Source organism: Cavia porcellus, unplaced genomic scaffold (assembly GCF_034190915.1).
Source record: "Cavia porcellus strain 051 isolate PalLab524CR breed Dunkin Hartley unplaced genomic scaffold, mCavPor4.1 scaffold_14, whole genome shotgun sequence".
NCBI classification, from domain to species: Eukaryota; Metazoa; Chordata; class Mammalia; order Rodentia; family Caviidae; genus Cavia; species Cavia porcellus.
Window position 1 is genome coordinate 77,302,063 of NW_026947497.1, and position 13,013 is coordinate 77,315,075.

A 13,013-nucleotide genomic window follows, 5' to 3' on the forward strand; every position below is an offset into this window, starting at 1 on the left:
ACTGAGCTAAATCCCCAGCCCCCGGATATGCACTTCTGAGGTAAAGAAATACAAATGGCAAATAAGTATATGAAAAAAAAGTTCAACATCTCTGGTTATCAGAGAGATGCAAATTAAAACAATGCTGAGTTTTCATCTCACTCCCAAAAGAAGGGCTATCATCAAGAAATCAAGCAATAACAAATGCTGGAAGGCCTGTAGAGAAAGGGGAACCCTTCTCCACTGTTGGTGGGAGACTGGTGAAATCACTTTGAAAATCAGTGTGGTGATACCTCAAAAAACTAGGGTTAGAGGTCCTATTACACTCAGCTATTCCCCTTCTGGATGTCTTCCCAGAAGAATTTAAAACAGACCACAGCAATATATGCACACTCATGTTTATACCAGCACAATTTATAATAGCTAAATCTTGGAAACAACTGAAATCCTCATCAATTGAGAAATGGATAAAAAAAGTTGTGGTTTTCTATGTAATGGACTACTACTATAGCATAAAGAAGAATAAATGTGAACTATTTCTAGGTAAATGGATGTAACTTGAAACCATACTCTTAAGTGAAATTAATCAGACTCACACGGATAAACTTCACATTGTCTCCCTGGTGTGAAAACCTGAAAGAATAAATAAGGACCAAAAAAATAGAACAGATATTGTGAAATGGGAAGAAATTGTTTAAAAGAAAGAGAAACTAAGGTGGGGAAGGGGAAAGGAAGGAAGGGATAAGTAAATAAAGAATAAAAGGGAGAGGAAGATGGGTTGAAGGGAGGAGGGGGATTGGGCAAAAAAGAGGAATCAAAATGTATCATGTAGGGGTACAAACTTCCTATGGAGAATGTGATCATTATTTATATATAAAATGTACCAATAAACTTAATTAAAAAATAAAATCTAAACACCAAGCATAGTGGTGCATGCCTATAATCCCAGTACTCAGGAGGCTGAGGCAAGAGGATGGCCATGAACTCAAGGTCAGTATGGGCTACACAGTGAGACCCTGTCTCAATCCCCTCACAATAAATAAATAAAATGTAGAATAAATGTTGGGCTTTGTCAAAAACCTACTGAGTGTCTATGAACATAAAATTTTCTTGTCTGCTGAATATTAGTTCAGTGGCACAAACTGAACTATAAAAAATTATATTAATAATTCCATAATTTTGAAATGACCTTAGATTCCTGAAATAACACTTACCTGGTTAGAGTATATTTTTCATGTTCTACTGGATGTTTTAGTTAATATTTATTTAGGATGTTTCCACTGATAACTCCTAAAACACACTGAGCTATAACTGTGTGTATGTGTGCGTGCATGTGTGTGATCTTTGATTTTGATATATATATATGTATGTATCTCCAGCTTAGGTAACTGGAGGGTGCATATTCTGACAGGAGGGTTCCGAGTGAGCCTTCAAATATGTGTCTTAAAGTTGAGCAAAAGTAACTTCTTATAAATGTATAATGTGTTTTCTCTATGATTTTCCTTATTTCTTTTTATTACGTAGTTTCCTTTTATTTCTGATTGATCATTTTTTGTTTTCTTAAGCCCCCTAGATTTATTAGTCCTTCGACATTACTTTTCTCCATTCATTGATTCCTTTTCTCTAGTAATGTCTTCCAACTGCGTTCCTCGTGTTTTTTAACCCTTAAACATACTGTGATTTTTGTATGATTTGACTTACTGTGATTTTTCGTATGAGCTCTGTTTTGGTTATATCAAATAAGCACAGTGTTTACTGTATCTTTTCATTGTCTAGATACTCTGCAATTTTGATTTTGATTTTGTTCCAATAGGTTTTTAGTGGTACTTTTTTTTTTTTTTTTGAGACAAGGTCTTGCTGCGTACTTCAGACTGGCTTTGGACACACTCTGTGAGGAAGACCGGCCTCAAACTTTGGGCGCCTCCACGCCCAGCTTAGCGGTAGTTTTTGCTACTTTATTTCATTCTTGACACTAGACAATCATATTTTATTTTTATTTATTTATTTATTTATTTATTTAAGGCTAGTCAAGTGAAGCAGTGGGAGTGGAGAAGAGAAATCTGTAACTGGTTGTGATCAATTAGTTGTAAACAGCACTGCACTCGGACCAGCCGACAATCATATTTTACACTCCATTCCGTTTGCCTTTTTCTCTGATCTTGCGAGAAAAGTTACGGAAGGAGAGGATTCCGCCAGCTAGAGGAGAGCGTACAGAACAACTCCGGAAGTCCGCGCTGAGCCCGAGGGGTGCGGCCGGAAGAGACCACACCTCCGTGGGTACGCGGCCCGACCGGCCAATCATTGCCCCTTAAGTCCTTCTCTGTTCTTTGATTGGCTTTCATGGAGACACCCCCCCACCAGCAGTTGGATCGGACGGTGTCCACCGAAGGACAATAGCCTTGGGAACCGAGGAAAGCCTTTGCATACTTGAGATTTAGCATTCCATCCTGCTGCGGCTGGGTTCCCTGGATATGGTAGTGGCGTCCGCAGTGTCTGTGCTGCTGCTAGCGGCAGAGAGGAATCGGTGGCAGCGTCTCTCGATTCTGCTGCTGCCTCCGAGGTAACGGTGGGTGGAGGGGCGCGAGTGAGTGTGACGAGGCCGAGGCGCTTGGTACGTAGACCCGCGTGAGCGCCGGGAAGGGAGGGGCGAGGGTCGGGGAAAACCCCAGCGCCCCTCCGGGGGATTCTGCTGTCAGTCCTGTAACGCCTCCAGCGTCCGCCGGATATTGGCTTCTGATCTTCCATTATGAAGACAAAGGTGGAGCCAGGCCTGACTTTCTGCATTTCCCTTGGGCTTTCGCAGCACCGCTTGCGTGGGACATGGTTACGATCCGGTTTTGAGGAAGCTCCAGGGCAGTCAAAGATCTGCCCAAGATTGCACGATCAGTAAGAGCCAGGGCTTCGACGTCCTCAAAGCCCGTCGCAGGCCAACCCCCCACCCCAACTCTCCCTGTTTTTTCTTCTGTTGTCGGAATGAATCAAGTTAACAAGAGCAAATTTACCTTCCAGAGGGCTGAGCCGTTTTATCAAAAGCTCTTGTATCTAGGTTCGAACAAAGCTATCACATAATTCCAGCAACCTGACTCCAAGATCCATTTCAAATTTTGAGCTCCAAGCTTCAGTGACTAGAACTTCGGTAGGAAAAACACTTTTGAGTTTGCAGGAAGTATCTTCCTTTCCTTAATTGTTACTGTAGTTCTGCATTATTCTGGAAAGACAGTGTAGCTTAATATTTAAGAGCACAGACACAGTCAGAAGGCTGGGATCCTAGCTATTCACTAAGTGTGTGCCCTTGACTGAGTCACTTACTATCAGTTTCCTCACCTAGAAGGAGGTGATGATATCAGTAACTTGACTTACGCAGATTAACATATGGAAAGAAGTTTAAACCGAATCTGGTCCGATGAATCTATCCATGAACAGCCTTCGTAGACTCAGTCACCTAGATCAGCTATTTTGTTTCTTGTATTTTTTACAAATGATTGCAGATGGCTTGGCTTTTCACTTCCTTTTTACAGAACTAGCTCCCGAGTGAGATAATAAAGTTTGGTGAAAGTAGTATTAGTGCTTTTCTCTTTTTCCTGACTTTTCCTGGGTTCCCAGGGCTCCTCAGGATGCTATCACAGACCTGTTTTCTCTCTCTCCTCTTATAGCTAAACGGCTGTCTGTAGAAAGGTTCTCATCTAGTTGTCACCTGGAGAGTGCTAAACCTATTAATGATTTATAGATTAAAATTTTATCAGTATGAAAGTTTTATTTTTTGAGACAGCCTCTTTTTGTGTTGTTCAGACTGACCTTGAACTCACTATGTAGCCCAGGCTGGCTTTAAATTCATAATGATATTCCTGCCTCAGCCTCCCAAGTGCTGGGATTACAAGCATCAACACTATGCCTGGCCAGTATGGGTGTTTTACATTTCTTTTTATGCAGTGATTCTCTAATAACTTAAAGACAGTCTCCAGTTTGGGAGTGTAGGCATGACAATAGAAACTGTCTTGAATCAGAGTGTAATTAGCCCATGAAAGCAATTTCTTAAATTTTTTTTGTCTTTTTGAGATAGGGTCTCACTATGCAATTCATACTGGCCCTGGGCTCATTTTGTAGCCCAAACTGGTTTCAAACTTGCTGCAGTCCTGCCTCAGCCTCCCAAGTTTTGGGATTTCAGGAGTGCACCACCATGCCTGACTAATGTAATTTCTTAATTTTGTAAGTCACTTCTTTGGTTGTAGTTTAGATAATTGTGAAAAATGAAATCAACCAGTTAGCACATTGTTGGGATACAGGGTTATAGTTGAGTATTATAATTTGGAGGGATCTAATTTTTTTTAGTTTGTTATATATTCTGTAGGTATTAGTTCTCTAAGGAATAGCCAGCAAAAAAAATATATATATATATATTTCCCATTCTGTAGGCTCTCTTCACTCTAGTGGTTGTTTCCTTAGTTGTGTTTTTAAAAAAAACTTAATGTGATTCCACTTATTGATTATGTTTATTTTAATTTTAAAAGGATAAAACTCAACAAAACAAAACAGGGTAAAGCCAATCTAAACAAAGTAGTGAAAGTAGTACAGTATTTTGAAGCAGGATAATAGGAATCAGCAATGGCTACTATAATGTATCTTGTTATCTTCACAATTGTAGTCTATTCCATCAGACATACTAAAATCAAATGAAACAATAAAACCAATCAAGACACAACATTGAATAAAACAAAATAATAAATCAGAACAAAACAAAGCAGATCAATATTTGATTTCAAAAACAAGACAGGTCGGGCATGGTGGCTCACACCTGTAATCCCAGCACTCAGGAGGCTGAGGCAGGAGGATCCTTGTGAGTTTGAAACCAGCCTGGGCTACAAAGTGAGCTCAAGGCCAGCCTGAACTGCATAGAGAGACGCTGTCTCAAAAAGACCAAAAAAAAAAAAAAAAAAAAAAAAAAAAACCCACAAAGAAATGCGCCTTATTTGCTATATTGCATGCTGTTACTCTCCTAGTGGAGGCTCAAACTACTGGCCATATGCCTGCAAAGTCAATCAAACAGTACAAGCATTTAGTTGTCTTTGTGCGTCAGTTGCTATCAGCTCAACCTGTCCTCTGAACGCGCTGGTTGCTTTGGGGACGGGGGGAAGTGTTCTTGATTCTTGACCTGCCTGCCGGTTGGCTCCTGGGCAGGGCGAACTGGCTTCTCTCTTCCTGGGCCCCACATGGTTTGCATGGCTTACTGGAAGGGCAAACTGGCTTCTTGCATTTGTTGATTCTTGATGTTATTTCTTGTGCAGTTGGGGTTCTGTACAGAAAATTCTTTCCTACGCCTGTGTCTTCAAGAGTTTTACCTATTTTATCTTCCAGCAGATTGTGTTTCTGTTTTAACATTTAGATCTTTGATCACCCATTTCAATTTTAGTTTAGTACATGGTAAGATACATTGTGCTTTTTTTTATCATGTCCTTTATAACCATGATTAGTCCTTATAACCATGATTTTACCACATTTTCCACATAGAGATGGAAAAGACAAAGGTGGGTTTACTTTTGTAATTCTTTGGTTTTCTAGCATATTCTCTCAAGCTGAAAACCACTAGGTATTATGTTTTTTTATTCTCAAAGTGAATCTGGCCTGCATTTTGTCAGCTCTTGGTTAATGTTTCAGTGTTAACTTACTGAATCAGTGGGACGGTATCATAGAACTTAAAAATTGTTGTAGACCTTCATGGTTTTCTGTCTACTGTCTGTTAGCCTTGATGCCTCAGGCAAGTTGTTTTGCCTCCCTGTTTCTTATATAAGGATTTGGGGTAGAATGATATATTTCTAAAACTGAGAAGCATCTTGAGGATCACTTCTTACCACCTTCTGTCCCAAGTGAGGCCATGGAATCCAGGGTGTACAGCATGCATACCGACCAGGATGTTGTCAAGGGCTGAAATTGGTTTTTTGGAAAATAAATATATCTTAGGCCTTATGGTTTGTGGTCCCATAAAGCTTACTCCTTCTATAAAGTCTTATTCCTTAGTATATGTCTTCTCATTATATAATTATGGAGGGGGTGAGAAACGCTGGTGTAAACTAACTTGACCTTGGAGGGCCTCAGATGAGAGCTCAGCTCTTGTGGCCCCACAAGCAGTGATCTGTCTGCTGTCTTTGGTCACTTCCCTTTCATTTACTTCTCTGTTCTGAGCATTATCAGAGGATTGAATTTGATTAATATTGTTCAAGCTCGTTTGACTAGCACATGCTATTTAATAAAATAGAAACTACAAAACCCAGGGTGAATCCTCTTTTGTGAAACCTAATTGTGTGTGTACCACGTAGTTTTTACTATAATAGTCAAAATGTTTGAAGAAAGCCCAAGTAGATGACCTTGAAGTACTCTGGCTTTTTAATTGTCTCTAACTCTGGTTTAATGTCAGGATCAGGTACAAACAGTCTAGAACTTGCAGTGCAAGGGGAAACAGCCAGAAATCTAACTCCTGATTTTTCGATTAGTTTTTGTTCTATAAAGAGAAGGGTTGTTAAGTCACTTTGTTAGAGGGCATAGGGTTTTTCCTTTTTCTTCTTTCTTTCTTTTTGAGACAGAATCTTGCTGGTCTTAAACTCACGTATAGTCCCAGCTGGCCTTCAACACATGGCGATCTTCCTGCTGTAGCCTCCCAATTGCTCAGATTACAAGTGTGTGCCACCATCCCCAGCTGGTTTAATTTAGATTATATATGAACTTGGTTTCATGTTTCTAAAAATTTGGATTCTTTCAAAACAACAGTGACTGATCATGTATATTCTGATTAATTATAATTCCATTTGGATTTGTTTTGTAGAAAATGGATTTGGAACCAAAGAAACATGAAATATGCAACAGCCACAGGTACTGACACACTTTATTGTTGTATTTGACTTGGCTTCAGATTTTTAACCAAGAAAGAGAAATGTTTAATTTGTAATTTGTGCATAACAGAATTTGTTCCCACAAACCTTTTAAGTTTTGGATTTTTATGATAATTTTCTTACTAATTACAAACTCAGGTTTTCACTTGTTTCATATCAAATCTCCTCTGCTGTTAGGCCTAAAATACAGGAGGTAGGGATGGAGACTTCTATATTCATGTTGTTATTTTAGTCTCTTCAGTATATCAGATTGGAAAAGCATCACTACAATGGTCTAAATTAGTGCTTTTGAAAGAATTATTTTAGGTAAAGGAAAATTCTTTTCAAATAAAATGTTAGGAATTTCTCTGCTATAAAACTTATGGAATGTAGTAGAAGTTTATATTCTGATTGATTGGCGATAACCCTATACTTACCTTCTAAACATGCTTACAGATGTTTCATCCTGAAAAAAATAAAAAGTAAAACACACACACACACACTTCATCCTGGTAGCCCCTGTAATCCGTGGACAAGAACCCCGATGGTCCCACGTGCAGGGAGACAGAGTAACCGAGAGTGCAGATTCTGGAGTGAGGCAGATCTGGGCTCAAATTCTGGATTCGCCACTTCTTTTATAATCTCAAGAATGTCCTATATCTTTCAGCCTTAGTTTCTTCTTTAAAATAATGTGTAACAGATAATGTATATTCACAAAAAATAAATGATCTGCACTGAACATGTACACACTTTTTTTCTTGAGATCATTTCCTAAACAATACAGTATAACAGCTGTTTAAATAGTATTCTGTTAGGCTAGGATAAGTAATCTAGAGGTACAGGATACGTGTAGGTTATATAGAAATACTACCCATTTTATGTAAGGGACTTAAGAGTACAGAGAGCTTTGTATGCACAGGGAGCCCTGAAATCAATTCTGCAAGGAGAAGCAGGAAGACTGTACTGTACCCTGTAGGACTGATATTGTTATAGCCAAGTGGGTCAAAAATAGTTGTGTAGGAGAAGGAAAGAATTACCAAGCGCACACCTCATAGTATGTAGTAAATAGCTACAGTTATTAAAGATGGGCTGGGGACATAGCTAAGTGGCACAGCATCTGCCTGGCAAGTGTGAGGTCCTAAGTTCAATTCCCAGTGAACCCCCCAGAAAGAAAGAAAGAAAGAAAGAAAGAAAGAAAGAAAGAAAGAAAGAAAGAAAGAAAGAAAAGATCGTGGGATGGTAGCAGGAACAGGGAGGGCAAAAAAGGAACTTGATAACTCAGGCTTCCAGTGTGTATAGGGTTAGACACCTTTGACCCAAGGTGCCTCCCACTGTCTGTCTTACTGGTGTCAATCTGCATTACCTAAATGAAGCCTGGCTAATCATCAGGGCGGTGTTGTGGTCACAGGTGAAGGAAGGGAAAGGAGTCACTGCTAGCTCCTTTGTTTCTTAAGCATCTATACAAATAGAAGTATCTTGGATTTCATGGAAAGACCTGCATGGTCAAATACTACTTAAAGTGATGACTTTAGGCCCCCTTATGCTGACTTTAACAAAACACATCCTCCTCACCTAGTTACCAACATAGTCTCATTCACTCTTCTTTTTCTTCAGTAACATTTCTGTATGATCTTCGTGGTATTTCCAACAGGAAGAAACATTACCAAGGTCCTCGTTGCAAACAGAGGAGAAATTGCCTGCAGGGTGATGCGGACAGCCAAGAAAATGGGTGTGCAGACCGTGGCTGTCTACAGTGAGGCCGACCGGAATGCCAGGCATGTGAATATGGTATGTTGTTACGTTGGGAGCCATGCCTTGTAAATGATCCCTTTTATTTGTTTATTATGTCAGTTTTAGTTCTTTCTTTCTTTTTCTTCATGTATTTATATTCTTTATTATTTTCTAGTATAACAGGGGTTAAGTATGAAAATTCAAATTGCTCATTAATAATTCTTGGAAACAGTTTTGAAGCAGTTGAACTAGATGGTTGTTTTCTGGGCAAGTTCTTGTCTCATCAAGAACAGATTAAAACAGCTCACAGAACACGGTTTATCTGCGGACCCTAATTTGGGCAGCACGTGTCCAGGTCTCTGATACACAAGGAGAAAGGCCCTCTTCTCAGCAGGTAGCACTTATTGCCCACATGGTCTTACACAAGTCATTATATGTTCCTGCACAGGGAAAAAATGCCATGCATAATGGAATACACCCATAATCTCAACTACTAAGGAGGCTGAGGCAGGAGAATCACAAGTCTAATCATAAGGCCAGCCCGGGAAATTTAGTAACGTAGTGAGAGGGTCAAAATTTAATTTAATATGTATGTATGTATATATTTATTTATTTTTCAAGACAAAATCTCCCTGTGTATTCCAGGATAGCGTCAAATTCCGTATGTGGCTTGTGCTGGCATCAAACTCATGATTCTCCTGTGTCAGCCTCCTGTGTGCTGGGATTAAGGCCAAAAAAGATTGCTTTTAATTGGCTAGAGATGTACGAAAGTGATAGAGTGCCCCTGAAATCAATCTGCAGTACTACAAAAAAAAAAAAAAAAAAAAAAAAAAGAAAAAGAAAAAAGAATGAATTTTTTTAGGACTTCTGAGAAGATGGTAGAGTGCTAAACAGCAGTGAACAGGCTCTCTGAGATTTGGTATTTAAATGCTGGAATATAGCAGCATGAGAACAAGAAGGAGGATCTGAAGTAAGAACTGAAGCCCACAGGGAGAATGAAGAGAGAGACTGCAATGCAGAAGAAGGACATTTCTTCAGTGCAGCAAGCGGCGGTTTCTCTCTGAGCCCTGACGTACTTGGGGAGGGGTGGCTTGAACCTGCAGACTCATGGTGGCTACCGGTGAGCCCAGAGGCCCTCACGGAGTTATGGAGCAGTGGGTGCAGCAGGTCCCAATGGCTGGTAAGTTGATTAGATTCAGATGTCCCTCAGGAGAGGGAAGTTGGCTGATAACCATCGAGGACAGAGGCCAGCTGAGCTTGGAACTCAGAGCAGCCGCGGGCTGGCTCCCCAAGACAGTTCCCAGTGTCGGAGTGAGGCAGAACTGAGTTCAGATTGGCAAGAGGAGGTCAAGGAGCCAAATACAAGCCATCAGGAGGCACATGGAGTTTTGCAGGGTGAACAAATCAGGTTCCAGCCTCACAGCCAAACACCAGCCTGGGTGTCAGTGGAACTAAAGGTGCAGGCCTGCTGGGATTATCCATGAACCCGCCGTAGATCTACATACACCTGGCTTGCGGGGGTTAATCACCGTCCCTCTGGGCTCTGTCTTCCCTCGCTATCTTCCTGTGGCAGCTGGGAGACACTCCCTGAAGTTCTTTCTTCTTTTCTTCCCCTCTTTTTATTTTTTTGATTTGCTTTTCTTGATTGTTTGTTCGTATTTTCATATGTGTGAACATTGTTTCTAGTTTTCTTGTTGTTCTGTTCTGTTCCTGTTTTTATTTCTCCTTTCTTTCCCTCCTGTCTTCTTTACCAGTTTCCCACAGTTCAAGTTCTCTCTTCCTTTGTCTTACAGGCTCGCTTCTAATCTCTTCCTCTTTTTCTGTTTCTCAGTTTTTTTCTCCTAACCCCTGAGGGTAAGGTTTATACAATTTTCTGGTTTGTTTTACATTTTATTATATAACTACAAATCTAGTTTGTGTGATTAAAGGTAGAAAAGTAGTAGTTACTTACCGCAGGTTATCATTTTCTAGGCTGTGTTTGACACTATGGTTGTTGCTGATTGGACTACTTTTTTTTTTTGTCTTTTTGAGACAGGGTCTCCCTGTGCAGTTCAGGCTGGCCTTGAGCTCACTTTGTAGCCCAGGTTGGTCTCAAACTCACAAGGATCCTCCTGCCTCAGCCTCCAGAGTGCTGGGATTACAGGCGTGAGCCACCACGCCTGGCTTTGATTGTACTCCTTTATCCAAAGTGACATAACTGTCCTAATCAGTTGTTTGTCCTGGTATGCCAGAATGAGGGTCTTAAACAATACTATCCTGTGGTGCCAAACAACTAGGGATTGGGCCAAATAGGTGGCACCTTCTCATCCTCAATAAATTGAAGAGAGAAGATCTTGCAACAGACTCAAAACCCAAAAGCCAGCCACACCTCAAGGACACCTCTGAGAAGTAGTCATTTCTCAAGGGTTCTAAATACTAGCAATAAAGTGACTCACCAGAGGCAATTTATAACCATCAGCCAAATAATTAAACTAAAACAAAACAAAACCCAGAAAATTAAAAGACACTTGTCATGGTTTTTGTCAGTGGCCCCCCAGCCTCATGCAGTTATGTGTTTGTGATTGGTTCACTGTCTAGCGCTCAGATTGGTGCTGTGAGTGCTCCACCCACCTAGGGGTGGAGCCAGGATGTGATGTAATGGTGGGAAGAAGGTATGTGTGTGTGTGTCTCTCTCTTGCCTGTTTCGGCCTTGCTGTTTGCAGCCACCATGAACAGCAGCCCTTCCATGCCACCCTGCCTTGGAGCCAACTGAGTATGGACTGAAACCTCCAAAAACTGTAAGAAATAAACTTTCCTTCCCTAACTTTGGGCATCAGGTATTTTTACTACTCAGCGAGGAGTAAAAAGTAAAACAACACTTAAGCAAAATACAACCCCAGAATTCCAGCTCACCAGAAGCAAATGCAGGGGACAATTTGAAAGCTAGGTACCAGTTCTCTCTCAAGTGGTGAGCAGAAGTAGAGGCAGATAAATGAGGCTCTAGAAAAAAATCAAATCAGAAATAACTCTCACAACTACAGAGATGGTGACCATATGAGAGATATTCTTAATGTCTCTAGAGAAGATACAAATGAAAAAAAAATAGAGGAGCTTTAAGAAAATGATGGAAACAGTAAACTCCCAATATTGGAGAGAAATAAGATCCATCAAACAGATTCAAACAGCTCCCTAGGAGATTAAAAATTCCATTGAAAGGAAACACAGTAGAATGAGCCATTCTAAGGCCGAGTATCAGACCTAGAAGAGAAGATTCTGATTATTGATCATGAAAAGAAAGGTTTCTAAAAATAGCAAAGGTTCACATAAAACCAATCCAAAGATGAAAAACAAAAGATTGACCAGAATCAATGAAAAATGCAAGAGGCAGGCGCTGTAGTCAGGGGCTGCGAAGGGAACAATTACAGCGGGACACAGAATTTATGGGATTATTTTATGAGGGTCACCCTAAGTTAAATACAAGAAAGTGCAGGAAATCTGTCCACAATGCTGAAAACCTAGAAACTCAAGACAAGGCCCTGGATTCCACAGCAATGTCCTGCATGAGTCCAGCTGAAGACCTAGAGTCCATGACAGTGCCTCACACGGGGTCCAGCTGGAGGCCTACAACCCATGACAGTGACTCATCAAGTCTGTTTTACACATCTGTGCTGGGAATGCCCAAAGATTAATGGTGGAAGCTAGAAAGTCTGTGCCAGCAGGGTGAAAGAGCAGTGCCAGTAGGCTGAGGGTTCTGCAGTGGAGCCAAAAAAGTAATGCTTAAAGTAAGAACCAGGTCTCTCCTGAAAAGTACCACAGCCATCCTCAGTGACAAGGTCCCTAGCTCCTCTGATGATAACGGCCGGATTCATATCAGGAAAGCCAGCTGACAAGCTCCTCTAGGAGGACCAATAATAACCTGTTTAATAAATGGTGTTGCTAAGCTGACTTACCACATGCCAAAGATTAAAACTAGACCCATGTCTTTCAGCATGCACTAAACTAAAGTTGAAATGGATCTAAGATTTAAATATTAAAACAGAAACCCTAAATCCGCTAGAAGATAACTAGGTAGAAGTCTTGAAGACGTTGGGGTAGGCAAATGTGAACAAAACCCTCATCACATAGGAAATATCACAAAGAATCAACAACTGGGATCTCATCTTATTAAAAAACTTTTGCACAGCAAGAGAAACCACCAGCAGAGAGAAGAGACAACCTGCAGCGTGGGAGAACATTTTAGCTGTTCCTTAGACAACAGAGTAACATCTAGATAATATAAAGAACTAAAAAAATCAGACTCCCCCAACATTTAAAGATCCAATCCAGAAATGACCATCTGGAAAATCACCACATCCTGGCGATTCTGCTTCCTGGTGTTCCTTCCCGTTTCTTTCTGCGTTCTCATATATACCTTGAGTCAGACCACTGTCATGTCTTTCCTGGAGCTGTAGCTCCTAAGTGGTT

At 40.6% G+C, this 13,013-nt stretch overlaps 1 protein-coding gene across 7 annotated transcripts in view; it reads left to right on the forward strand.

Annotated features, from left to right (window-relative positions):
- The first annotated feature begins 2,331 nt into the window (after positions 1 to 2,331).
- The window catches only part of Mccc1 (methylcrotonyl-CoA carboxylase subunit 1), a 60,113-nt gene continuing 49,431 nt past the window's right edge, over positions 2,332 to 13,013 (forward strand). Inside the window, exons 1-3 of one of the 7 annotated variants that reach the window (XM_003477119.5) lie at positions 2,332 to 2,539; positions 6,794 to 6,840; positions 8,491 to 8,627. In XM_003477119.5, coding sequence (XP_003477167.2) covers positions 2,451 to 2,539; positions 6,794 to 6,840; positions 8,491 to 8,627 — 273 coding nt within the window. In that variant the 5' untranslated portion in view covers positions 2,332 to 2,450. Of the gene's footprint in view, positions 2,540 to 2,618; positions 2,866 to 2,894; positions 3,116 to 6,793; positions 6,841 to 8,490; positions 8,628 to 13,013 lie in introns of those variants that run through there. The other 6 variants (XM_063224363.1, XM_063224365.1, XM_063224361.1 and 3 more) reach the window with 6 other exon arrangements.